Source organism: Podarcis filfolensis, assembly GCF_964270895.1.
Source record: "Podarcis filfolensis genome assembly, chromosome: 4".
NCBI classification, from domain to species: Eukaryota; Metazoa; Chordata; class Lepidosauria; order Squamata; family Lacertidae; genus Podarcis; species Podarcis filfolensis.
Genome location: NC_139607.1, coordinates 77,889,422 through 77,916,375, shown reverse-complemented (window position 1 = coordinate 77,916,375; position 26,954 = coordinate 77,889,422). Strand labels below are relative to the sequence as shown.

Below are 26,954 nucleotides of genomic sequence, written 5' to 3'. Positions count from 1 at the left end.
GGATCTTGGAACCATGTGCTGGGATTTAGCCCTGTTGGGTTCCCGAAGCCTCAGACACGCACAGAAGACGGAATTTTACCAGGACCTGCTTTTCCTCCTGGCACGCTAGTAAGGCTGTTTAAACATAAACACACAGATCACCCCCTACAAGTGGTGAAATTATTTTCATGCAACTCTTTAAGGGTGCGTGTGCCATCTCAGGAGCTAGACGTAACAACTTCCATTAGTTCTTTTAGGTTTTCTTTTCAAACTCTTAAGCACTACAGTGGAAAAGCAGCCTAAACATTCTCTGTTATAATGGTATCATTTAACAAAAATTAGCTATCTTATTAATGTGCTTCACCATCCAATTGTGCTTGCAGCCAGAGTTGTTAAAGAATGAAAATCAGGTGCCTTTTGCCATATTATCTGTGCAAGTCGTCATACAAAGGTGATACTGGCATTCTGTTCAGTTGTTGCCTGGGAATACTGAACCAGGTGGTGAAAGCAAGGCAATTTACCAAGGAATCCGGGCATGTGGTACTGGGAGCACTCACACAAACTGTCTTCTATACTGAAAACATGTGCAAGGGAATCACGAGCTAGTCCTGCCTTCTGCTGACTACATGTGCATCAGTCCCACATTTGGCCAGGTGAAACGTGTTCCTGATTGGCTCAGGATTCCCGCTCAGTCTAATGCATGCTTGTACACACATAGAGTCCCATCCCACAGCCAGCATGTGTCAGCAGTTGGAATGGTGCGTAGGGTTAGTAAGTAGCCTTTATTTTTAACGTGCTGAGTTTGACTCCCATCAGGTTCCAGTTCATAGCGATTGGGCTATTATTTGTTGTACTGACAGATATTATGACTGCTGCTCTGTATTTCTGGACAGCATGCACTTTTCAAGTGTTAGTTACCAGCATTCATTTGGAACTGTAAAGACCTTCTAAAATAAATATTATAGCACTTAGTGCATTTCATAGCTGTTGGTGCCTTTTTAAATTATTGCTATATTTTATATTCTGTTGTTGTTTCCAACGTTAACAGTTGTATATACAAAGCATTTGTACTTTTGTACAACAACATTATATATAGTTAAAAACCTAGCCTTCTCAGTCTTACTAACCTTAATTAAAATATATCCACCAAATTTGAAACTTTAGAACAATTCTTTTATGTATGGGAAAGCATATCTTTTATTCTGCATTCCTGTAATTTTAACCAGTTTCAGTTTTGGATATATGCAAAGTTGCCTTTTTCCTTTTTAAATGTTTAAAAGCTGCCTTTCTGGACCAAGTCCACCCATGGTACCTAGTGGGTTAGAATTCTATGCAGACTGTTTAAAAACAACATCATTATAGTATTAAGGTACATACATTGTAGCTCAGTTCTTAAGCCAATGAACATGCCACAGCAGAGTGCTTGTATCAATATTATTAATACTATACTAATTGGTATTTCTACTGCTTATTTCAGTTGATATTAATCAACATAGGCCAAAGCAATACTGGTCTTCTACTGAAACATAATTGCAAGGTCATGGTTTTTTAATTCCAATTTGGCATTGACCACTTCGGTCTTAATATATATTTGTTTGTTCAACCATAGTTCATTGCATTGTTTGGCATCTTCTTTACTGAATGCATGTAAAATCCTTGTGGCCAGAACAGTTCAAGTGTCTTTAGCAGACCAAGCCCAGCAGCAATAGTGGCATGATTTGCTTTGCTTATGACAAATATAGATGTGTGGAAATGCTGAAAGGTTTGGTTTACTTGTTCAGTTTGCAATACTCATTACTACTTTTTCATTACTTTCTTACTAATTTGAAGCAATCCACAGTGCACCTTCTTACACAATTTGTCTGCAGTCTTTTGCCTAACATGTTTTGTATCTTAAGTCAGTTGACCACACACATGAAGTAAGAGCACCTATCTTTGTGCTATTGATGGTAGTTCATTTGTACCTGTAACTATTTCAATGGCTTTCTCCAAAATCTGTGAATATCTGTCTGTGTTCACATTCCTACATTATAAAGAAACCTCTATAAACCTCAGATTCCCAATTCTCCATAATGTTAAGGAAGCATAAGGAGCAGTTCACCTCATTTCAGTATTCTGCTGCAAAATAGGCAGGGCAGCATTGCTTATAACAGGGGTGCCCAAACTTTTTTCCAAAGTGGGCCGGATTTGGTGAAGTGAACATGCGTGATAGCTTTTTTTTTTAGGATTTTACCCCAAAGTTGTTGATCTATTCTTACTTTTGGAGTGGGGGTCTGGTTGCAAGATTAGTATCATTTGACCATGAGATTTCCAGCAACCTCCTGGTTTTATATAAACTAAAAAGAAAATTGCAGGCGATTTCTTAAAACCTGGCTTCATAAAGCTAGAAGAGGTGAGGTGAAAGAACAAAAACTGTGTTAATATTTGTGTATTATGCAAATGAATACATTTTCCACTGGGCAGGATACCTACATTGCAAATGGTGATTGAAACCATGTGGATGAATCAATCAAAAGTTGAGTCCATAACTACTTGAATTACTAATATGGTAATCTTGTCTGATCAAAGGTATTAACTGCATCTTCACAAAAGAAATGATCTCTCTTTGCCCACTAAAGTTTATTATGTAGTTTGTTTGTTAGTCTTTAAGGTGCTGCAAGTGTTTTTTTGCAAATCAACATTTCTGTCAGGTATTGACATGGGTGTGCCTTATTTGTTTGTGTCTCACCTAGTTTAGTCTACTAGTTTAGTTTGTGCTGCTTTAAGTGTCTTGGAGGAAAGAATTTAATATCAGTTAAATAAATGGATTACAATATTAAAAGCAATAAAGTTTCTTAATTGCCATTTAATGTTACTGATCCTGAATATAAACATGGACTCTTGCTACAGAGATAGAATATATTTATTATTATTATGTATGAGTTATTATGAGTTAGTCACTTTATATTGCCCAGGGCAACCCAAAGCAACTTACAACCAAACATACAATAAACCGCACATAGGTACATTAAAACCAAGGGGAAAGAGGAATACATTTTTCAAATCCCACTCACTTCTAAAAGGCCACAGATAGTTAAAGGCCAAAGTATCAGTATGGCTGCTAAATCTGGAGATCAGCCAGAAATCAAGGTTGTAGGGCACTGGTTAATTGAAACAGTGTCTGAGCAGTCATTTCCATAGGTAGTGCTGAAGTAAAAGCATGTATTTGTTATTAGCCTGTTACAAAATAGTTTATGCTGTTGTCTATTACTTCAGCTATTTCACACCAATAGTTCAGTGAAAGTATTACCATTGACTGCACCATTTTTAGGACAGTAATTCACAATTGGTTTGAAAGCTAGTGTGAGGTTATAGTTATGGACTATGCTCTATACCTGTTTTAGAACACTGATTTTAATAATGAGATATTTAAAAATAGCTTGAGTATACATAAAGATGGGAGAAAGTGTTTCTGTTTCAGTGCTTACTCTGTTTCTGTCAGTGGTCTTATGTGGACAAGCTGACTGGAGATGAATCCAAGCAAGGCTGTTCTAACAATGGCTAGCCGGCTTGTACTCTTTGTAGGAGGGGTAAATGGTAATGGGGGCGGGTTATCTCCACTCGGCAGCCAAATTTACGGACTTGGGCTGCTATTGGGTCTTCTAAGCATTTGAAAGGAGATCTAGGGGAAGTCAGAAAATTGCAGACCAGCTAGCTTAGCTTCTGTCGAGATGAATTGATGGAAACCATTATTAATGATATAAGCAATCCTTTTGAAGTCCTGCTTCACCAACATTTTCCTGCTCTTTGCCTTCATCTACATGCTTACTGACACCCCAAGCTGATAGATATTGTAAGTGTTGGCTTCTAAAAAGCTTTTAACAAAGTCCATAGCCAAAAGCATTTATTTAGAACTTAGCAGTCAAGGGATATGTGGATAGGTCCTCTTACGGATTAGAAACTGGTTAAAGAACAAGAAAGTAGTTCTCATAATAGAGGGAAGTAAGAAGTGAGGTATCCCAAGAATCTTCATTGGGATCAATGCTATTTAACATGTTCCTAAATTGTTAGGAGGAGAGCAATGAGCTGGTCAAGTTTGTAGATGGCACCAGATTATTCAGGGTGGCGGTAAAACCCATGGACTGTGAACCACTCCAGAAGGCTCCAAACTGAGTAAGTGGGCAATAGAATGGCAAGTGGAGTTCACTGTAAGTAAAACATAAACTGATACTTGGGCAAAACTTTTGAACTTCACTGATTGAATCTGAACTGGCGAGGAAAGAAACTTTGGCATTGTCGTGAAGGTTCTCTGAAAACATCAACTCAGAACATACCTGTCACAGGAAAGACACAAATTTCATGGTAGGGATTTTGCTCACCATTTGTGACTGTTTTTGACATTGGTTTTAAAAGCTGAAGAATATGTTCACGTACTATTTCAGAGTGAAATGGGTTTTAGTTTAGCACAACCTAGCTCTGAACTAACTAGCTTTTGTGCATATCTTGTATGCAGATCCTTTCAGAATTACTGTGTTTTTATTATTATTTCTCTTCTCTGCTGTTGATGCTATGAAAGTGTATCTGCCCTCCCATGAAAATATTGAATGGCAAAGTACAAGAGAAACAAAAAAGACCCTTGAACTGAATTGTACCTAGGGAGTTTCTGTTTACACTAGCTTCTTAAAGACCCAGTTTATATATGACCCAGATAACAGGAAAGTTCCTTACCTGTGTAAGCATTTCAAGTACTTCACGGTCATATTTAAATCCACATCACAGCAACCCATATATGTTTAATGTGAGCTAACATGGTAGTGGCATGCGTATGCCCATGCTGTTGACTGTCAGAATGCTATTGGCACATACACATGATCTGGTGCATGTTTATTTTAACATGAGAGAAATGAAATGCATAATCAAATGAGTTTTCTGCCCACCCCAAAATGGCCCAGGTCAGACATAAATTGGACACAGCTGAGGTCTGGCTTGCACCTAATGCTGGCTGATCACTAACTAGAGAATGGGAGAAGGGAAGGAGGGGATGTACGCATGATCATGTCTGCAGGAGCTCCCAGTCTGTCTATAGTTATTTGATTGGGCATCATTGTACCTGCATCATCCGTGGCACATACACTATAGGCAAGACTTTCTGCCTAACTTTGGTAGCACTATATCAGGCAGTGTTGTCTATTTGCTTGGGCTGAAATGTGAACAGCAGTTTTCATAGCGCACCCAGTGTAGAGCACCTAGGATGACATGATGCAGTTTTTGTCATCTTCCCTAGATTGTGCCACAAGTCGCTTAATTGCTTTGCAGGTGGATCAGCAACAATATTTTCAAGAGCTGTTGGGGCTATTAATTCATCTGTTTATATTCCAAATACAAACTTCAAGTTGAGTTAGTTGCTTTACACGCTTGTAGGTTTTTGGTGTGGGTTCTCTCTCACTCTCTCTCTCTCTCACACACACACGCACATTTCTTTATATGGTTTTCTTGATTTAAGGAAATGCATCTACTTCTATGCCACACAAAAAAATCTTTCTTTAATGTGCTTTCTAAAAATTGCTCTTGGGGGGAAAAAAAGCTTATTTAACTTTTCTTGTTCACTTCTTATTTTTCAGAGTATATGGGGAAAAAATCCTTAGGACTGTTGAAAAATTGCAAGTGACATGATAATTTGGCCAGTGCCTCAGAATGATGGATTGCCAGAAGATTGGAAATGGTTTGCAAGTGACTGGTATAGGGGCATCTGCACTCCACATGGTGGGGTATTTGGGAAAAGTCAGTTCAGTTCTCTTTCACATTGTGCAAAGTTCTCTTTTTTCATTCCTCCTCCTCAAGTTTGAGAGAGTTTTTCATTTCTATTGGCCTAATTTATATGACCTTTCAAAAAAAATTGTAAATTTATTTTTCCACGGAAATCTTATTGAAATGGCGAAAGATTTACTTTCAAATGTTGTTACCTATTCCCCAAAAGTTTATGAACACATTTGATCTATTGCTGGTTATATTTTCACGGTCAGACTGATGGTAAAGGCTATTTTGTTCAGTGCATATAGCCCAAACAGTCAATATAAAAGCCAATTTATGTATAGTATCGTTTGCTCTCATCTGTATTTGATTTCTTATGTTTCACTGCTGTCAGATTTAACTCTGAAACACATAAATGCTATGAAAGTCATTTTACCATGTTTTAATATTTGGCCTCTCAAGAATAACACATTTGTTGTTTGTTTTACATCATTTCAGGACTGCAATTCTGCAGAAGTAACTCTCGATGGAAGTTGCCCAGCTTGCAAAAAGAAGGGCCTCATACGAGGTCTAAGAATATATCACATCAGTTTTGAAGAATCTATTTTCTTGTGTGAAAATCCACAGGTGCATCACTCTTTCTTGTTGAGTTGGGATTGGTCCAATTTTCCTATAATCCATAATTCTTAATCTGAACACTTAAGCTAATTTCCTAAGTAGTTGCCATAACGTTTTATAACTGGGTATCTCTTTGGCATACAAAATAATGGTTTCATTAAACCACATTATGTTTGAATAGATAGATTATGGCTTGTGCTTAGGGATGAACAGGGAGAGAAAAGTGGTGGTTGTGGGAGGAGGAAAGGCTAAATCGGTAGGAGAATCTGGGAGGGCGGTGATCTAAGGGAATGTAGCCTAAGCGCTGACCAATCCAACCCTAATTCATCAAAACTAGAAATTTCATTCCTTTTTGTAAAAGTCGAAAAAAAAAGAGAGCAGCAGCAATAGGCACATCAAATGTCCAGAAAAACATTTCAGAAATATCCTTTCAAAAAATAGTGAGAGAAAAACCAAATATTACTTTGCAGATACCCTCTTTCAAGCCAATTTTTATGTTTCTAAAAATGTTTCTGATTTCGATGAACCAATTTATAGTCCCGTTGACTGTGAAGGGTTATGGAATTCTAAAGAGAACTTACTATCTCAGAGAAGTGCTATTTAAAACACATTTGGATTTTATTCATTTTTCATTAGGCGTTGCATAGCTGTTGTTTCTGTATACAGCCCTCTATTGCATCCCTGAGACCCACTTTGCATGTTATTAATTTACTCAGATATCTTTGTGTTTCCCTCCTCTTTTTCAGTGCATCTACCCTCTGGGATTTGAACCACTAAGCAGCATTATAATTCCTACTGATAAAAAGGATTCTCCATCTCAGGGCACTTGTAGGAAAAGAAAGTCATCTGACACAAGCCTGGTAACCTCTGCTGTTCCCCAACACTTAAAACTGACGAGGACTGATAACTTGATAGAAAATGAGAAGGCATTCAAACCTGATCTTGCTCCCAAGTGCAATGGAGATAATCTGTTTGGGACTCGGTCAGGGCAGCCTGACTTTCCAGAAGCCAGTCAGCCGAACTTTAATAGTGCAACAGAATCCGTGGAGCAGCAAATGGACATGAAAATGGCAGCTCAAGGAAGTTCACCGGAAATTTTTAGTGTTCAGGCACAGCTTTTGTCAGATCCTGAAATTGGTTCATCATTGTCTCAAATTCTGCATCAAGACAAACCATCTCGGCCAGAGCCATTGTGGCTTCAGTGGAGGAATGTGTACGCTCTCTGCTGGTTAGATTGCATTCTGTCAGCCCTAGTGCATTTAGAAACACTAAAAATGATTCTGAGTGGATCAGTCTTGGAAAACGTATCTGTAATCCAGAGCCTATTTGCAAAATATAACGAAGCAACTGCACTTGTGAATACTTGCCAACGAGGTAAGCCAAACACAAGTGTCTTTTTTCCTTTTGCTGTCAAAATATTTTTTTTTAAGAAGAGAAATCAGTGGGGTGTATAGAACTCTGAGCCTTGGACAATGCAGCTGTTTCTTTTATAGTCGGCATAACGGTTTAAAATCCATACAGGCCTTACAGCCTCCTTTTTTCCTTACTTTCTCAAATAAGTTTGTGTCTCTAGTATGTGCACCAGTCTTCAGCATTGGAAAATGAACCAGCTTTAAGTAAAAAAATCAGTCTTTTAGAAGCGGTGGTGTAGTTTTTTGCTTTATATTTCTACTTTCATAAACTAATCTTCCGCAAACCCCCCCACATTTGCTCAGATAAGTCAAAAGAGTGATAGCCACTACTGCCTTTCACATAATAACTTCCCAGTAACATAAGAGATGGGGGTGTGATTTTTTAAAAAAATCAGAAAACAATTTCCCCTTCCCACTTTAGCCTTCCACAACTCCTTCCATGCTGTTTTGGAGGGTCCCCCAGCCCTCTGTAACAGATTTGGGGGGGGAGGCAAGGGACTGCAACAGGAAGGAGGGATCCACAACAATTGCCTCCTCTTTTACATGAGTGAACACCTCTTATTAGATCAAAACCTGTTCCACCAATAGAACAGCAGCATGGGCTGTTGCTGCTCCTCCTTTTCCCTCTACCGTGAATGGCATCAGAATCTGCCCAGTGTGATTAGATACCGTATTTTTCGCCCCATAGGGCGCACGGCCGATAGGGCGCACCTAGTTTTTTTTGGGGGGGGGAAATAAAGAAAAAAATGTTTATTTACCCCCCAGGCGTGGGGCTGGGGCGGGGGAAGCCCGAGTTTCCCCCGACCCCAGCCCCCAGAACAGGCTGCTATCTGTAAGCCTAGGGAGCCCGCGGGAAGTCGCACCGGTCTCCCCAGGCTTGTGGATATCTGCCCGAAGGCTTCGGGATGCAGGCATCTCTCTTCGGGATGCAGGCAACTCCACAAACCAGGTCGGGGAATAGCAGGATGACGGCGCTCCACCTCCCCACTGTCCCCCGAGCTTGTGGGGCTGCCCGATATCTGCACGAAGCCCGGGGCGCGCTGTGTAGCGCGCCCTAGGCTTCAGGATGCAGGCTGCTATCCGCAAGCCTTGGGAGCCCGACGGGAGCTCCCAAGGCTTGCGGATAGCTTCCTGAAGCCTGGAGAGCGAGAGGGGTCGGTGCGCACTGACCCCTCTCGCTCTCCAGGCTTCAGCGAAAGCCTGCATTCGCCCCATAGGACGCACACACATTTCCCCTTCATTTTTGGAGGGGAAAAGGTGCGTCCTATAGGGCGAAAAATACGGCACATCAGATGATGCAATGCTTGCTTTGTGAAGGCATCGTGCTGTTTATTGACATCAGATACTTGCATGGAGTTTGGAGTTTGTGCAATGCATTTTCGAATGTTGCTTTTTGGTTATGCTTTCCACATCAGCTTTTCTGTTAAGGAACATCTGAATTGTTTCCTTCAGAACCTTCAGTGCACTACAGATAATTCCAGAGCATGTTCCAGCTCACATGCTTGGTTCAGATAAAGTACCAGGTAGACTCTCAGAGCCTCACTGTAGCTCTGCTGGGAGCGACAGTATACCCTATAACACACTCATCTCCTCTAGCTTTGTGTTCCAGGGAAAGATCAGTAGTGATGGCAAGCTGTCTTCCATTGACTCTTGTCTGACATTTCTCTTTGATGGTTGCCTGATAAGCTTCTGAAGACACCATTGCTCTCCAGGAAGCAATTTGAAAGCCACTTCATGAGAGGTTTGGCTTTGGCAGATGTCCTAGTTGATTTAAGTGGTTGACACCACTTGCCACTAGCTTTGGATAGTTGTTTATAGAGATGGTTGCATTAATCTGATTTCGCAGCACTGGAGATATTTGTGAGCATCTCAAGTCTGGTTACTTGTATAGCCATAACAGCTACGAAACAAATAGGATAATTACATCTATTTAATAGTGTTACCAGCTCAAGGACAATGTTAAAGTGGTATATATACATACATTAATAAGTGGAATAAATACTCAGTTATTGTTGGTACAGAATACAAAAATGGCAGTTCCTGGAGACAAAATGTTGATGGATCATTCTGTTTTGTGCAGGTGAATGTGTTTCGGAAGTTCCTTTGGATGTTCTTTCAAGAGCTGAATCACACTTGAATGAAATCAGAAATACAATTTTTGTCCAGCTTCAACCACAGCTTAAATGTAAATTAGGTAAGTAATTGCTAAAGGGTTTTTCATTATTTTCGTTATTATTTTACATATAACAGTGCTAAGCTTCCAAACGTGACAGTATACTAGTGCCAAACCTACTTTCTTTTCCCCCCCTGTATTGTAAAATTCCTTTATCTTTAGTTTCTTTGTGTGTCCAGAGAGAGTCATTCCTCAAGAGTTCGGTGCTAATATATTACAATGCTAGTACTTCCTTTCTGTCCATCAGACTTTTCGTTGTCATTAGCTTCAGATAGGATTCCGGTTTCAAATGCCTTTGTGTGTTCTAGCTGTTTTCTGGGCCATTGATTCCTCAGTTAGGCATAAGGAGAATACTATTGAATGAGATCAAAGGTCCATCTACTCCAGCATTTGGCTTCCCACAGTGGTCAAACAGATGCCTTGGGCAAGTTCTGAAACTGAGTGTGAAGGCCATGCCTTTTTCAACTAATATTTAAGGGTATACTGCCTCTGAACATGCAGATTCCATTTAAGACATGGAAAGCTGCCTTATACAGAATCAAGCCATTGGTTCACCTCAGTGTTGTTTTCACTGACTGGTAGCAGCTCTCCGGGATTTCAAGAGTTTGGATTTGATATCCCGCCTTTCACTCCCTTTAAGGAGTCTCAAAGCGGCTAACTTTCTCCTTTCCCTTCCTCCCCCACAACAAACACTCTGTGAGGTGAGTGAGGCTGAGAGACTTCAGAGATGTGTGACTGGCCCAAGGTCACCCAGCAGCTGCATGTGGAGGAGCGGGGAATCGAACCCGGTTCACCAGATTACGAGTCCACCGCTCTTAACCACTACACCACACTGGCTCTTTAGAGGAACATAGGAAGTTGCCTTATACTGAGTCAAACCATTGGTCTATCTAGTTGTCTACCCTGACTGTTAGCGACTCTCCAGGATTTAAAATAGAGGACATTCTCAGTTCTGCCAGGGATTGAACCTGAGATCCGCTGAATGAGAAGCAAGTGCTGTAAGACTGAGCTATGACCCTTCCCCATGTTGTGAACATCAGACGTCTGTGATGTGTGTCTGGACTGCAGTTTTCCAGAGCTTCACAAGCTAACACCAATTCCCAAACTCTTTGCAAGGCTTCAGTTACAGATTATGCCTATAGGGCGCTTTCATGTATCTCAACCCCTTTCTTTTCTTCAAAGGTAACAAGGAAAGCCCAGTGTTTGCATTCCCTCTACTTTTAAAGAAGGATCCTCAAACAGAAAAACTGTTTCTCCACTCTTATTCATGGAAATTCGAATGCTCACAGTGTGGCTACCAAGTCAATGACAGGTTAGTTTCTGCTGAAGTTCTTTCTCGTCTTCCTTAATACAAGCACATGTTAATCTTCAAATCAGCGTGGATGTCTTTATATTTTTCTCTGCAAACAGAACATGTGCAGGATTGATGGGGTGTTATGAGCATGCCATACGTCTTCTTTCACAGCGTAGCATAAAATGTTGTGTTTGCTGTCAGAAAAGACAAGCTAGCTCTGCAGTACTTGATAATTCCTGAGTTTTTCTTGCTGTTGGTCAGAACTGATCATGCCAGTTAAAGTATGCATTCAAGAGCTGAACACTGCAATATATGACTGTAGCCCAAACATCATGTTTAGCCTCAACATAAATGAGATTCCCAGATACATCCCATTCTACTTGATTCTATTCCCTGATAAAGACACCAAGTCCAGGAGCATAATATCTCACCCCATATTGACAGACATTCCCTCCAATGGCTATTTGCTAGCCTAAACAACCAGCACATTTTGCTGGCAGTACAGTACTCCAAGGCTATGTTCACATGCAGGGGAGAATCATGTACACACCCACAGATAGCTTTTCTGTTTCTGTTGCAGACATACCACTGCTTACAGTCAAGCTTACTTTAAACTGGAAAATTCATTGTTCATTGTATTTCAGTCACCTGCAAGCAGCAGGTATATGTTCCTGTAGCTTTCAAAAACTGTTGCATGGGGTAAACGTTCCCACCCTAGGGCAATCCCTGAAATTTGCCAGTATTTACTTCCTTAACCTGGAACTTAAAATTACATTTAAGCTTTTGGTTGCAGCAGGTTCAGAGCAATTTTGAATGTGGATCATTCATATGAATGACTCTTCTGGATGTCCCAGGTTTAGCTTGGCAATAATTTTCTCACAGCACTGGATCATTTCTTATTTCAGGCGTCAGAAGACATTGACAACATTTACAAATATCATCCCAGAATGGCACCCGCTGAAAGCTGTTCATACTGGTCCCTGTAATAACTGTCATCACAAATCTCAAAGAAGAGAAATGGTTTTAGAAAAGTAAGTGTGAACCATATTAAGCTGCTGATGTGAGTAAAACTACATCACAGGTGGACAATGAGCTGCTGCTAGTGTTGTATGAAAATGCAGTTCTGGCATAATATTAGTAGCCTTGCTGGGTCCCATCATGTAACTATGAATTTGCCAGCTAGACATTTGTGCCTACCTCCAAGGTTCTGCTATTTGAAAACCATGGCTTACGGAATCTCATTCTGCAAGCTCTCAAATAGTCTTATTTGGGTGGTTTCATAAAAAGCTTTTGAGACACTTATGAAACTTTCATAAATGGAGTTTCCTAAGCAGCTAAGTTGCTATTTCTGCTGTGTGTGGATGATGTGTCCAATATTAATAATGCTATAAGTTACATAGTTCTAAAGCTACAAATTGTTGTTTCTTTGGTAGTGTTTCCTCAGTACTTATGATGCACTTTGTGGAAGGCTTGCCACGTAGTGATCTGGAGACCTACTCATTTCAGTTTCAAGGAGATTCCTACCAAGTAACAGCTGTTGTTCAGTATCAGAAGGAGGCAAGACACTTCATAACATGGATCTTGGACTCAGATGGTAAGTACAGTGCACTCCCATCACCTGTCCTTCAATAGGTGTCTGTCTGCACAGGCTGGTGGAAAGAAAGCAGGAAACACATGTAAAAGAAAAAGCTTACTGCGCAGAGTGTTCCAGCCCTCTCAGGTCCTTCAAAGGCAGAAGCTCAATCTTGTTTTGTTATGCTTTCTCCTTTTTCCTTTTAGCTCCCCTGCAATTCGCCTGGGACTTTGTCTTTTTGCTGCAAGTCCTGGTTGGTAGCCTCAGATGATTCTGGGAAGAAAAGAAAGAGATTAGGAACCCATAACTCAGGCATAGGCAAACTCATCCCTCCAGATGTTTTGGGACTACAACTCCCATCATCCCTAGCTAATAGGGCCAGTGGTCAGGGATGATGGGAATTGTAGTCCCAAAACAGCTGGAGGGATGAGTTTGCCCATGGCTGCCATAAGTAGTAGACCAGTTAGCAGTATGTGTGCTGTTCTGTTGTAAGTTTTTCTAACCCAGTATACATAAGCTATCACTGTTTCATAATAAGTAGTTCCAGCACACTCACGTCCATTATCCCCTTGCCAATCCTGTCCCCAAAGTCACCTGGGAGCCTCCCACAGTAATGGGGAGGGTTTTCCCTCAAAACCCTTCTCAGAGAGGACCAACATTTATGTCTTCTACTGTGTGGTGATCCAAGGTTAAGATAAGAGAAAGCTCGAAAACCGTTCCTATATCAGTCCTATAGCCAGTCATCCGGATAGCTCAGTTGGTTAGAGGCTGCAGGTTCAATTCCCCGTAAGGGACAACTGCATATTCCTGCATTGCAGGAGGTTGGACTAGATGACTCAGGGTCCCTTCCAACTCTATGATTCTATGAAAATAAGTACAGTGGTACCTCGGGTTAAGTACTTAATTCGTTCCGGAGGTCCGTTCTTAACCTGAAACTCTTCTTAACCTGAAGCACCACTTTAGCTAATGGGGCCTCCCGCGCTGCTGCTGCACGATTTCTGTTCTCATCCTGAAGCAAAGTTCTTAACCCGAGGTATTATTTCTGGGTTAGCAGAGTCTGTAACCTGAAGCGTATGTAACCCGAGATACCACTGTAGTACTCATATCCATTATTAGGAACACTTTCTGGCGAGGTGAAATAAATGCTCACATCAGACTTTTAAATAACTGTTTTCTTGATCTCCGGTGGTGAGTAAAAATTGCTTCCAGGCAGGGAAGCCATTGTAAAGTGGTAGAGAATTGGAGACCGTTTGTGACTTACATAGGTATGTGTGGGCGGGCAGGCTAGTTGCTGTTTATTTTTGTGGCTATATTCCAAAGCTGGTTTATCCAGTAAAGTGCTGAAAGACTTTGAAATGAATAGAACAGTGATTTCCAGAGAACTGTGATGAGGGATTATGCATCCTAAAATTCTGAACTGTTCATTTCTCATTTTCAGAAACATGGCTTGAGTGTGATGACTTAAAGGGTTCGTACTCCAGAAGACACAAGATCTTTGGCGTTCCCCCTTCAGAGATTCACATCGTCATCTGGGAAAGAAAACCGCCACAATTGACAAATGGTCTGGATTCGCAGCTAGAAAGTGAAGTGGCTACGAATGTTCCTTTGCTAAAAGCACAGTCAAATTCTCCATTTAAATATGCTGATGGCAAGGCTGGCGGCAACGCACCTTTAATTTATCACACTGACGATAACTTGAATACACACACAAATGAGACACAAAACTTGATTGCGAATAACAAAAGTAATTTGCTTTGCGGCTTGGAAAACCTGGCCAATGATGATGTTGTAACTTTGACTCTTGTACAAGTTCCACTTGACTCTGAAGGTAAACCACTGGACGAAAGCCCTGCAGTGGAAAACAACATGACAGTCAGAACGGACACATTGCAGCTGCATGATCCAGGTGGAGTTAAAGTTTCTCCAACTACTTCTGAAAGAGATGTTGCTGGGAAGGAGTGCAAGTTACTTGAAAATGGCAGTACTCCCTTGCATCAAGGGCAGCCAAACAATGCAAGTAACATGCTTATAACGCCGGTCGTTTCTCTGAGCAATAGCCATTATTCACCAGAAATGTTACCAGTTCAAGGGGCTGAACCTGAAGTTCCTATCAAAGATAGCAGCAGTTTGGACACAGCAAATCAAGAAAACAAAAGCAGCAGAACAAAAGCAGGGAATGGTGTACAGATAGCACATAGTACTGTAGAACACTGGAGAGAAGCAACAGCAAATTCCCAGGCTAGTGCTGCTTCTTCCCCAAGTAGTTATTCTCACTCGGCCCCTAAAAACGGAACGAAGTCGTTCACAGGCAGTTGGGTAAAGGGTTTACTTGAAAGATCTCATCCTCTCATGCCCAAAAGTTTATTAACCTATAATAACACGGAGATCTGTAAAAAGCCCGTTAAAAAAGAAACTCGCTTCACTTCACTTGGTAGACAGGCAAGCCACTTTCATGGTTTTCAAGCAAAACATTCAAAAAACCAAAGGGAGAAGTTAACGGAGAGGGCATTAGATTCTTCTCATAAGTCTGCTCCTCCATCCTCACCCACTCTCTTTGCAAGACCCCCTATAGAAAAGCATCACATTGTTGGAAGCAAAAGAACTGTGGTGGAGAGCGCTGGCTCACTGGTTGCTTTGGGTAACCAGATTGGGCCTAAACTGAGCCACAATAAAACTAAAAGCTTTACATCGGCTGAGAATGTTGAAGAGTCAAGCGTTACAATAGCACACCGACTGCGCCTACAACTTCAACAGCAGCTGAAAGCTAAGAAGGAGAAACTGGCTTCGCTGGATAAGGTGGCGAAGGCTCAGGTGCGAAACAGGCGCTCTCCCAAGAAAAGGATGAAGGATCAGTCACAGCTTCAATCCCAGAAAGAAAGTGACTCCCTGCAGAGCTTGTTAAATGCCCTGCAGCACCAAATTGATGTTGAAGATAGTAAATCTGTGAATTCTCTAAGCACCAGTATGTCCCAGTGTAGCAGTTCAAGTTTTGATGACATTTTATCTGAGCTGCTGTCTCCCACTACATCTGTTGCTTCCTTGGAACTTCCACAAGAAGAAGAATGTGGATATGGTGCACAGGAAATAAACCATGACCATAATTATCATAGTCCAGTAAAGGAGAATGGATATGAGGACCATGCAAACCTGTCACTTAAATCATCCCCCAAGAAACTCGACTTTGAAAGTCCAACAAAACAATTTAGTCTAGAAGAACTGTTGCCTAGTTCAATGCGGAATTCAATAATGGCTGACACTCAAGACTTGCATCACTTTGATGAAACACTCTTAGCATGGTGAATTGTGTTTTAACAATTTCACATGTTTCTGTTAGATGGCTTTAAAGCAAAGCATAACTTGTGTTCCAAGCTAATTTTGCACATGGTGGTTCTTTGGATTTTTTAAAAATGTGAAAGTTTTTTTACTATGAGGTTGATTTATTATTATTATTATTAATAAATTAAGACAAACTGGAAGAGACGAGACTCTGGATTTTGTGTCTGAAACAGAGGTGATAACAGGTAGAGTTTTGACAAACAGTAAAAAGTTACTGAGGTAGAATTACATTCACATAAGAGCCGTCAAAGAAAAATGCATAATTGCTGAGCCACAGAAATCAAGAAAAAGTATATATGTGGCATCATGTTCAGAAGTGTGGCAGCACAGTTGCTGACAGATGCTTGCCTCAAAACTCTCATTGGCATAGTCAGCTCTTTAAAAAAGAGCTGTTAGGTTTCTATTTTTTTCCACAATTATGTGTGTTAAATTATTTTGTTTTGTACACTTGAAAGAAAAAATTATGTTCTCAAAAGATATCTAATGAAGCAAGTTTCATCTAAATCAATAATGAAGAGAATGTGACATAAACATACATCTTTTCAGCCTGCTCTTTCTGATTAAATAATAGTCCTTTGTGATTGCTGTGTTTGCGCATAATGCTAAACCATGGCTTGCTTTAACCCTGATTTGTTGGGGTGAGGGGAACCTGAGTTGTCTCACCAATAAGCAAGTAAGACATGGCTTACTTCTAGAAAGTTGGTTTGTTTTCAGCTGTTCTTGCTTTATGCCTCTGTAGCTTGCCCAAGTTCTAGAGATTGGGTGGCTAAACAAACCTTGGTTAAGCAAAGTTGTTTGGTTTGGACAGACCATGGTTAGTCCGATTGTCTGGATTCATATGTTCACAAACACCACATTTTGGCTAAACAGGTCATGCCTTAGTTTTAGTGATGTATGAAACCGGGCCCCTCCCTCCTGTTCAGATGAGTTGTGAGGTTTAAGAGTCATTTAGGAAGCACTTGGGTTTTATTACAGTCAAGTAGTATATAAATTTAGTTAAATAAAAAATACTATTTCTGGGACCATCCTAAAGGGATATCAGCAAATCTACTAAAACTTGAATCAAGGCATTTTAAAACACACCCAGTTTCAATCAAAATGAAAAGAAAGTTGTTTTCAAAAGTGGAGGCAGTCTAAAACTGACTTATATTTCTCATTGTGTTTTTAAGCACCCTTTGAGAAGCAAGAAAATGTGTTGCATTTTTCACATTTACTTCATTGTATTGATTATTCAAGAGGTACGCGGGTGGCGCTGTGGGTTAAACCACAGAGCCTAGGACTTGCCGATCAGAAGGTCGGCGGTTCGAGTCCCCGCAGCAGGGTGAGCTCCTGTTGCTCCGTCCCTGCTCCTGCCAACCTAGCAGTTCGAAAGTACGTCAAAAGTGCATTTAGATAAATAGGTACCGCTCCGGTGGGAAGGTAAACGGCGTTTCCATGCACTGCTCTGGTTTGCCAGAAGCGGCTTAGTCATGCTGGCCACATGACCCGGAAGCTGTACGCCGGCTCCCTCTGCCAATAAAGCGAGATGAGCGCCGCACCCCAGAGTCGGCCACGACTGGACCTAATAGTCAGGGGTCCCTTTACCTTTTACCTATTGATTATTCACATTCCAGAAAATGGATCACTTACTTGGTGAGGGAATCTTGGGAGTCCAAGTACATTTATTTGTCGGCCTGTCGCCACCTCTACTTAATGATTTCATGCCACCTAAATGCATCTGTTCCATAACTGATGTATTTATTGTTAGGTAATGCCAACTTAGAGCTAAACCTAGGAGGCTGCCAAAGGCTGTGTAGAAACTACAGTAGATCTTGCTCTGATCGTATACCGGTATTTGTTATATTTATATATGACCTTTATCTTCCAAGGATCTCAAGGTGGCAGGTGTGGAGGACTCCCTGGACTGAATAGGATAACTGCCCCTGAAGGACCAGGTACGCAGCCTGGGAGTAAGTTTGGACTAACAGCTGACCACGGAGGCGCAGGTCAGTTCTGTGTCCAGGGCAGCTGTCTACCAGCTCCATCTGGTATGCAGACTGTCTCGCCAGAGTGGTGCATGCTCTAGATATCTCCCGCTTGGACTACCGCAATACGCTCTACATGGGGCTACCTTTGAAGGTGACCCAGATACTACAACTAGTCCAGAATGCGGCAGCTAGACTGGTGACTGCTGAGATCATATAAAACTGGTCCTGAAAGACCTGCATTGGCTCCCAGTACGTTTCTGAGCACAATTCAAAGTGTTGGTGCTGATCTTTAAAGCCCTAAATGGCCTTGACCAAGTATATATGAAGGAGCATCTCCACCCCCATCATTCAGCCCAGACACTGAGGCACAAAGACACAACGGGAGCCTTCTGGTGGTTCCCTCACTGCGAGAAGTGAGGTTACAGGGGACCAGGCAGAGGGCCTTCTCAGTAGTGGCGCCCGCCCTGTGGAACGCCCTCCCATCAGATGTCAAGGAAATAAACAACTATATGACATCTGAAGGTGGCCCTGTTTAGGGAAGTTTTTTATGTTTGATGTTTAGTTGTGTTTTTAATATTCTATTGGGAGCCGCCCAGAGCGGCTGGGGAAACCCAGCCAGATGGACAAGGTATAAATAATAAAATTATTATTATTACATGGTTCTCCCCATTTCATCCTCACAACAACCCTGTGAGACAGGTTAGGCTAAGAGATGATGTCTGGGCTAAGCTCACCCAGTGAGCTTCATGGCTGAGTGAGGATTCCAACACACGAACCATTACGCACAGAGGCTTTTTACAACTTAAAAGGGAGGTGGGAGGAGGCTTGCAAAAGCCTCTGCTTTAAGATCGGAGCCAGAGCAGCTGATGCGCAGAGATTAAATCAGGCTGCCTCGCATGCACAAACCTGTTCCCTGCTAGGAACATGGTGGCGCAGCTCATGCAAGATTAAAACCTGCCCTCCTGTCCATCAGTTGATGTCACTAGTGTGACATTGTCTGATGGGCCGTGGTGTGGGGGGAAACAACCTGTTGGGCCAATATTGACACAAAGTGTTCTGGATCTTGTAATTTAACACACACCCACACCCCGAGTTAAAATTTCCAACAGTCCTTGATAAACTACAGTGCGCAGAATTCTGCGGGGGGGGGGGGGACAGTGGCGTAGCGTGGGTTGTCAGCACCCGGGGCAAGGCAAGTAATTTGCGCCCCCTAACCCGTGGATTTGCCCTAACCCCAGATGGTGCGGCCGGCCCCCCCTGCACCCCCCACGCTACGCCACTGGGGGGGATGCCTCCAGTGGTGGAGGGCAGAGCAATAGCCATTGTGGCTAATAGGCATCGCTAGTCCTCTCTTCACCTCACCCCAATGTATAATACAGTGGTACCTCGGGTTACATACGCTTCAGGTTACATACGCTTCAGGTTACAGACTCCGCTAACCCAGAAATAGTGCTTCAGGTTAAGAACTTTTCTTCAGGTTGAGAACAGAAATTGTGCTCTGGTGGCGCAGCGGCAGCAGGAGGCCCCATTAGCTAAAGTGGTGCTTCAGGTTAAGAACAGTTTCAGGTTAATTACAGCCCTCCAGATTGAATTAAGTACTTAACCCGAGGTACCACTGTACTGCAGAGTTTTCCCTGGGATGTAGCAGTAGCCACTTTTGATGCTTTTTTTGCAACTCAGAGGAAAGTTTGCCCAACCAGGCGCTCCCTCCTTGTGGATTGGGGGGGGGGGGCAAGCAGGATTCTCATGAAACTGTGCAAAGGAAACTTATCTGTGGCTGAAGGCGCTAAATGCAAACTTTTAAGTCAGGGGTCAGCAAACTTTTCCAGCAGGGGGCCGGTCCACTGTCCCTCAGACCTTGGGGTGGGGCGGACTATATTTTGGAAGGAAAAGAAATGAATGAATTCCTATGCCCCACAAATAACCCAGAAATGCATTTTAAATAAAAGGACACATTCTACTCATGTAAAAGCACCCTGATTCCCAGACCATCCGCGGGCCGGATTTAGAAGGTGATTGGGCCGGATCCGGCCCCCGGGCCTTAGTTTGCCTACCCATGTTTTAAGTGAATTTTTTAAATAATCCGGATTAGAAATAATGGCACACTGTTGCAGAGATGCGATCCATTACTGCTCTGCAAACAGGCCCTTGCTCAGCTCCTTGCTTTTTAGGGTTCCCTTTCCCAAACACGGAGGAAACGATTCTCCTCCCACCATGGCTCCGCGCTAATAAAAGTACAGATTTTTTTTTAAATGCACAATTAATTACTTGAAATAATGTAAGAGCTTTCAGTGTGAGAATTGGAAGTGTGAATTCTGCCGTCGCTTTGTTCTCACTTTCAGAAGCATGCAACGTTTTCTCCATCTTCCTAAAACAGGCATTTAATCACCCAGATTTCTCCCCACCGACTCGCACCCCATTTGGAAATAAATCGACGCGAGCCGAGCAATGAAAGCAAAACAAAAATTGCAGAGCGGTTGGGTAAAGTTTGCTGAGTGACTGAACTTGCGTTCAAACCACATTAATACTTATCATTGGTACAAAAGAACACAAAGCCCGGCCGGTATCTCCTCTACACGTGTTCTGATCGTAAAATGTCTCACAAACACTATCGAGAAAAATTAAAAAAGTGTTTCCGCCCGGTTTCGAACCGGGGACCTTTCGCGTGTTAGGCGAACGTGATAACCACTACACTACGGAAACCCAGGTCGGCTTAAGGTTTCCCCACATGATCCTTATAGCAGAATTCGCATGTGCATTTCTTACAGTTTTCTGAATTTTTGCAAGCTTTAGCGTTTAGCCGCGTGCTGGTGGTGGGGATGGGGAAGGGAAAACCTCTAGAATGCATGCATATAGATACATACATAGACATGGATATGTACATATACACACACACACACAGACAAAATTCTGTTCTATAACACTAGTTTATTATTTTTGCAAAGTAAGGTGCCATCAAGTGTGGTTAAAAGTCACGCCTAAACTTGGCAGTCTCGATCCATCCATGTCCAACAGCGACTTTGCAACATTCGACAGACCTAATTTACAATGTGCAAGTTTCTGTACTTGGTGCACTTCCCTGTAGGAGACACGGAGAAAAAGCGGCATGCCCGGTAGTTTCCCTGCACCTGCTTCGACTACACGAGTTTCCCGGTTAAAAAATAAATAAATAAAAATCAGCAGTTCAGAGTGGTATCTATGAATTAAATGCAAGGTACTTCCTTCTTCCAAACCAGAGCTGCTTTGCAGAATTAAATTGCAGAGTGAGATAAATCCGTTCTAACGATGCGACAAACTTTGCAGAGCAAGAATGGGAAAGAGAGTAAGTAAAAAAGATCCGCTCTCCCCGTCCCTGGGTGGGCTCGAACCACCAACCTTTCGGTTAACAGCCGAACGCGCTAACCGATTGCGCCACAGAGACTCCGCTGGTTTCGGGTGTCTGCCAGGAAAGTACTAATGGTTTCAAGCCTTGCTGTTATTTCGACTGCTAACGCGCTTCCTTTAATTCATTTTTCCACCATCACTTCCACCTCCAAAATAGCTGTTGCAAAAACCCCGGAAACAGACCTCCTTCCTAATGAGCGAGGCAGGAAGGCTGGACGAGGAAGGCTCTTGCAGCTGCAGCAGCAGCAAATGATAAGATAATAAGATAAGAGCCCCAAACAGGGGAACTTGCACAAAACGCCTGCCCCAAATTTCACCCTTTCTTGGGGTTCGTGATCGCCCAGCCCAAACTAGCAAGATTCCTCCAGGGGGAGAAAAGGGCAAGTTAAAAGTGGGGATATTATCCCAGTTCCTTCTCCCTTTGATTTTGATGCGCGTGCCTGGCTGCTGCTTTGACCTAGCCAGGCAGCAATTTCTGGGAAAGGCACGACGAGGGAACCCTGGTACCCGGCATTCATGAATCAGTCGAACATAAGCTTCTGGATATTGCAGTCTCTTAACAGATCCCGCTTGGCCCTTAATCGCACACTGAATAACTTCTCTTTCCACCTCCCCAACGCCCTTTCTGAAGCCACTTCTCTATTCTGTTCTGCAGCACCACTTTGCACCCACCTTCACACCCATGTGCATGCCCCCCCTCCACGCCTTGCACAACCCACCCCCCAGGCTAACCTCCTGCAACTTCCTCCTCCCATATGTTGCAACTGCCTAGCACCCTTTTCACCTCCTGCTCAACCCTGATTTAAGGTTATAACACTGATGGTGGTGTTTTTATTGATACCCGCCCATCTGGCTGGCTTGTGTGTAAATAATAAATAAAAGCAAGTGGGGACCGCAACTACCTCTCTCTCTTTTTGTACCTAAATATTTTGTATACTACAGTGGTACCTCGGGTTACAGATGCTTCAGGTTACAGACTCTTCAGGTTACAGACTCCACTAACCCAGAAATAGTACCTCGGGTTAAGAACTTTGCTTCAGGATGAGAACAGAAATTGCGTGGTGGCAGCGAGAGGACCCATTAGCTAAAGTGGTACCCCAGGTTAAGAACAGTTTCAGGTTAAGAACACACCTCCAGAATGAATTAAGTGCTTAACCCGAGGTACCACTGTACTGCAAACTTCCCCAAGCCAATTGACACCATTTTAGCCATACGGGTAACTCGTAACTTATGCGCATTTAACTAGTGCACCTTCAGCTTCATGCACTTGGCAGAAAATTAAAACGGGTGGGAAGAGGGTGGGCATCCAGGAAGAAAGACTTGGGCAATCCCACCCATCAATGAACCCAACTTTCTTTTGGCTATATGCAATTTTGGCTTTATAGGAAGCTTGGATATTAGAAATGGAGGGAATGATAATGGTATATAATCATGTCTGGAGTATAATTTTGTCCACGGGAGAGTCATTACACTAGATCTTATCAATAAAAGGGGGGATGCAGGAGGCTAACACCAATGCTTGAACTATAAGGATGATATTCACCCTTCCTTTGCTTTTAGGAAACGAAAGCTAGAAAAGAAAAGGAAGATGGAGGAGGAAGTATGGAAATGCCATATGGGGGCCAAGGGGAAGAAGCTATCACTATCAGGCAGCATGGCTGATTCAGCTGCTTGTAGATCCAAGCTTGCTGTTTTTAGGAGGGTAACAAAGCACTTTCTTGTGATGTGAATGTTAGCAACTCTCTCCACAGTAAATAAGCCATATTTCAGAAAGACACTATAGCCTTCGCTGTGCCTCATTTTTTCCAAAGGAAACACTAACTCTGGTCAAGTGCCAAGACCACTGGAATCTTGCACCACTCAGCAGAGATTGGGGTGGCCTATAACAGTATTTTATAAGTTTATAGTAAACAGGAGAATTTCATTATATAAACAGCTGGGTTTTCTATTTCCAAATATGGGGAATCCACCTTGATATGTTCCTTTGTCTCAGCAGCTATTGGTGCAACATGAAACCTGCCCAGCACCTAACGGCCTCGTTTGAAGGTCTGCTACTTCCTTCTACATTCCATTTTAAGACTTTGACCCAAGGCAGACCCATGACTTCACCACCAGATAAATTTTTTTTTATTTCTTCACCATCCTCTGTTTCCCATCTAACACCTAGATTCTAGCTTGATGAAGAGTTTGAAGTAAGCTTGTGCATTTTGGTTGACCTAATAAAGGTACTTTAAGGTTAAAGCTATGGTTTTCCCAGTAGTGATGTATGGAAGTGAGAGCTGCACCATAAAGAAGGCTGATCGCCAAAGAATTGATGCTTTTGAATTATGGTGCTGGGGGAGACTCTTGAGAGTCCCGTGGACTGCAAGAAGATCAAACCTATCCATTCTTAAGGAAATCAGCCCTGAGTGCTCACTGGAAGGACAGATCGTGAAGCTGAGACTCCAGTACTTTGGCCACCTCATGAGAAGAGAAGACTCCCTGGAAAAGACCCTGATATTGGGAAAGATGGAGGGCACAAGGACAAGGGGACGACAGAGGACAAGATGGTTGGATAGTGTTCTCGAAGCTACCAGCATGAGTTTGACCAAACTGCGGGAGGCAGTGGAAGACAGGAGTGCCTGGCGTGCTCTGGTCCATCGGGTCACAAAGAGTCGGACACAACTAAACGACTAAACAACAACAACAATAAAGGTACATCGCTAACAAAGATTTTACAATAAATGGAGTGTTTTATAATAAATGCATAAATTTTTAAAGGATCTTATGGTTTAATAAGGAAGTCTATTGCCTAGTTCCTCTTTCTTTGTGCTGCTTCTAACAGGCCTGTTGAAAAGGAAAAGAACAAGGAAACCACATCCTTTGTGGGTAAGTAAAGATTCAAAAAAACAAAATTAAGCCAAGTAGCAACAGCACCACACACACAATAACTAAGTATCCATGAAAGCCGGTGAAAAAGTGTGTCTCAACCAGGATGCAGAATGAGAATATCAAAATGACTATGTTTTGCCTTGTTTTGGATTTGTGTGATCCTGAAAAGGTCTTCACAATTGCACCTCCCTATGTTCTGAGCTTGACCGCTCAAGATGCTTTAGAGGTTAATGGGAACAGGAACTGGGAACAGGGAGGTTCTGCAGAGCAGTGGCAGAAAATCTGCTGTGCATGCAGGAGGCCCCAGCTTCAATCCCAGACATCTCCAGCAAGGTCTGAGAGAGGCCCCTGCCTTCTGAATTCCTGGACAGCTGCTGCCAGTCAGTGTAGGCAATACCGAACTAGATGGACCAATGGTTTGACTCAGGTGGCACTGTGGTCTAAACCACATAGCCTAGGGCTTGCCGATTGGAAGGTCGGTGGTTCGAATCCCCGCGATGAGGTGAGCTCCCATTGCTTGGTCCCAGCTCTTGCCCACCTAGCAGTTTGAAAGCATGTCAGAGTGCAAGTAGATAAATAGGTACCGCTCCGGCAGGAAGGTAAACAGCGCTTCCATGCGCTGCTCTGGTTTTGCCAGAAGCGGCTTAGTCATGCTGGCCACATGACCCGGAAAAACTGTCTGCAGACAAACGTTGGCTCCCTCGGCCAGTAAAGCGAGATGAGCGCCACAACCCCAGAGTTGTTTGCGACTGGACTTAAAATGTCATGGGTCGCTTTACCTTTAGGCATCTTCCTATGTTCCTATGTCATCTCTTAGACAAGGTGGGGAAGGAATTTGTAAAGACTGAAGTGGGCCAGAAAAAAAAAGAGTAAGAGAAAACAAGAGAAAAGAAAAATAGGATAGGGTGCCAGATGGTGAAAATATGATACAAAGAGAGGAAGCAGAATTGAAAGGACTGATGCCGTCACAAGACACCCCATGCCAATATGTGGCTTTCAAATCTTACTGGAAAGATCAGACGTCAGTGTCTATTCTCGTAACCAGTACTGGGTGAAAAGCCTGTTTTCTTCCAAGTGAACAGTGAGACAGTCGCACACACCTGATGCTACACATTGGGTTCAGATTTTAGTGTGCCACCAAAATTTTGGCATTCCGAAAGCCCCTCTTCACGTACAGTAAAAGGTAGACATGGCTGGGTTTCCATGGGGAGGAGTAAATACAGAGTAGGGCGGTTGTGAGAGCAGCCCTGGGATGACAGACCTGTGATTCTTCAGATGATGACGGACTACCCCTCCCATCATCCCTGATCCTTGGTCATGCTGACTGGGGCGGATGGGAGTTGGAGTCTAGTAACATCTAGAGGACCAGAGTTCCTCCTGTGTAATAGACCAGCAATACATCCCTTCCTATAAATTGCAACCGTTCAGATCAATATGAAATAGCCATGGATTAGCAGTGGAGATTGGATCTTGGGAGAAGCACAGTGCAGGAACTATTTAACAAAGAACACTCCTATGTTCTTCTTCTCTGTATATTTGCCCATGCAAATAATAGCATCATTGGATATACTGGGCAATTTTGTTGACACACAGGTAGGATAATATTGGGTATTCATGTCTCACCACTACATATATCTCTTGCATCTGAGGCAGTAACTCACTGGCAGAGCACCTGCTATAGCTGCCAGGGTCAGTCTCTCGTTTAGTCTCCAGCAAGGTAGGTTTGGAAAGACAGCGTGGCAGTGCGGAGCAGTCGGCATGAGCCATAAACTGCAGATTCTCAGCTTTGAATATTTCACTTTATTTTTAAAGGGTGGTTTTAGCACTTTTAGAACCAGATATACGAGAAGAAAACTGGCAGGCCCTATTTCCCTCCTTTGTTTTGTGACCAACTGTTCTGCATCTGCCTGCCTGTGTTTTTAGTCAGTGAATGAGGTCGTAGCAATGGCTGACATTTAAGAAAGCAGGTCTAGCCAATTAGACAAAGAGAAGGCAAAAGAAATTCTAGAGATGGAACTTCTGGGGTCATTTTTAATAACAACAACAACAACAACAATTTATTAATACCCCACCCATCTGGCTGGGTTTCCTCAGCCGCTCTGGGCAGCTTCCAACAGAATATTAAAACATAATAGTCTATTAAACATTAAAAGCTTCCCTAAACAGGGCTGCCTTCAGATGTCTTCTAAAAGTCTGGTGGTAGTTCTTCTCTTTGACATCTGGTGGGAGGGTGTTCCACAGGGCGGGTGCCACTACCGAGAAGGCCCTCTGCCTGGTTCCCTGTAACTTGGCTTCTCACTGGGAGGGAACTGCCAGAAGGCCCTCGGAGCTGGACCTCAGTGTCCGGGCAGAATGATGGGGGTGGAGACGCTCCTTCAGGTATACTGGACCGAGGCCATTTTAAAGTTTTTATGTTAGTCTTCCCTGGTACTGCTGCTGCTCCATAGAAAACAAGTAGCTCTGGGTATAGCTCTGATTAGGGAGGAGGTTGTCAACCTAAACCCCAAACCTCAGGTCTTATTTTATCTCTTATAACCCCCCCCCCCACAAAAAGTGGGGTTTTTTTCTTTGTAAACATTTTTTTAAAATGGCCAGTATCAATGCAGATGAAGCTCAT

At 42.7% G+C, this 26,954-nt stretch overlaps 1 protein-coding gene and 1 long non-coding RNA gene across 5 annotated transcripts in view; one reads left to right on the top strand and one right to left on the bottom strand.

Moving 5' to 3' along the window:
* Nucleotides 1–16,255, top strand: part of USPL1 (ubiquitin specific peptidase like 1) — a 362,686-nt gene extending 346,431 nt beyond the window's left edge. The window contains exons 2-9 of one of the 4 annotated variants that reach the window (XM_083609021.1): nt 2,774–5,739; nt 6,208–6,336; nt 7,074–7,701; nt 9,820–9,933; nt 11,095–11,224; nt 12,112–12,237; nt 12,640–12,800; nt 14,218–16,255. In XM_083609021.1, the coding sequence (XP_083465147.1) occupies nt 5,653–5,739; nt 6,208–6,336; nt 7,074–7,701; nt 9,820–9,933; nt 11,095–11,224; nt 12,112–12,237; nt 12,640–12,800; nt 14,218–16,079 (3,237 nt within the window). In that variant the 5' untranslated portion in view covers nt 2,774–5,652 and the 3' untranslated portion in view covers nt 16,080–16,255. Of the gene's footprint in view, nt 1–2,773; nt 5,740–5,852; nt 6,337–7,073; nt 7,702–9,819; nt 9,934–11,094; nt 11,225–12,111; nt 12,238–12,639; nt 12,801–14,217 lie in introns of those variants that run through there. The other 3 variants (XM_083609022.1, XM_083609023.1, XM_083609020.1) reach the window with 3 other exon arrangements.
* On the bottom strand, nt 774–2,778 carry LOC310760597. Its single transcript, XR_014547040.1, has 2 exons — nt 1,833–2,778; nt 774–1,798 (listed from the first exon to the last, which is right to left on the bottom strand). It is a non-coding gene; the product is annotated as an uncharacterized lncRNA (long non-coding RNA).
* Nucleotides 16,256–26,954: the final 10,699 nt, after the last annotated feature.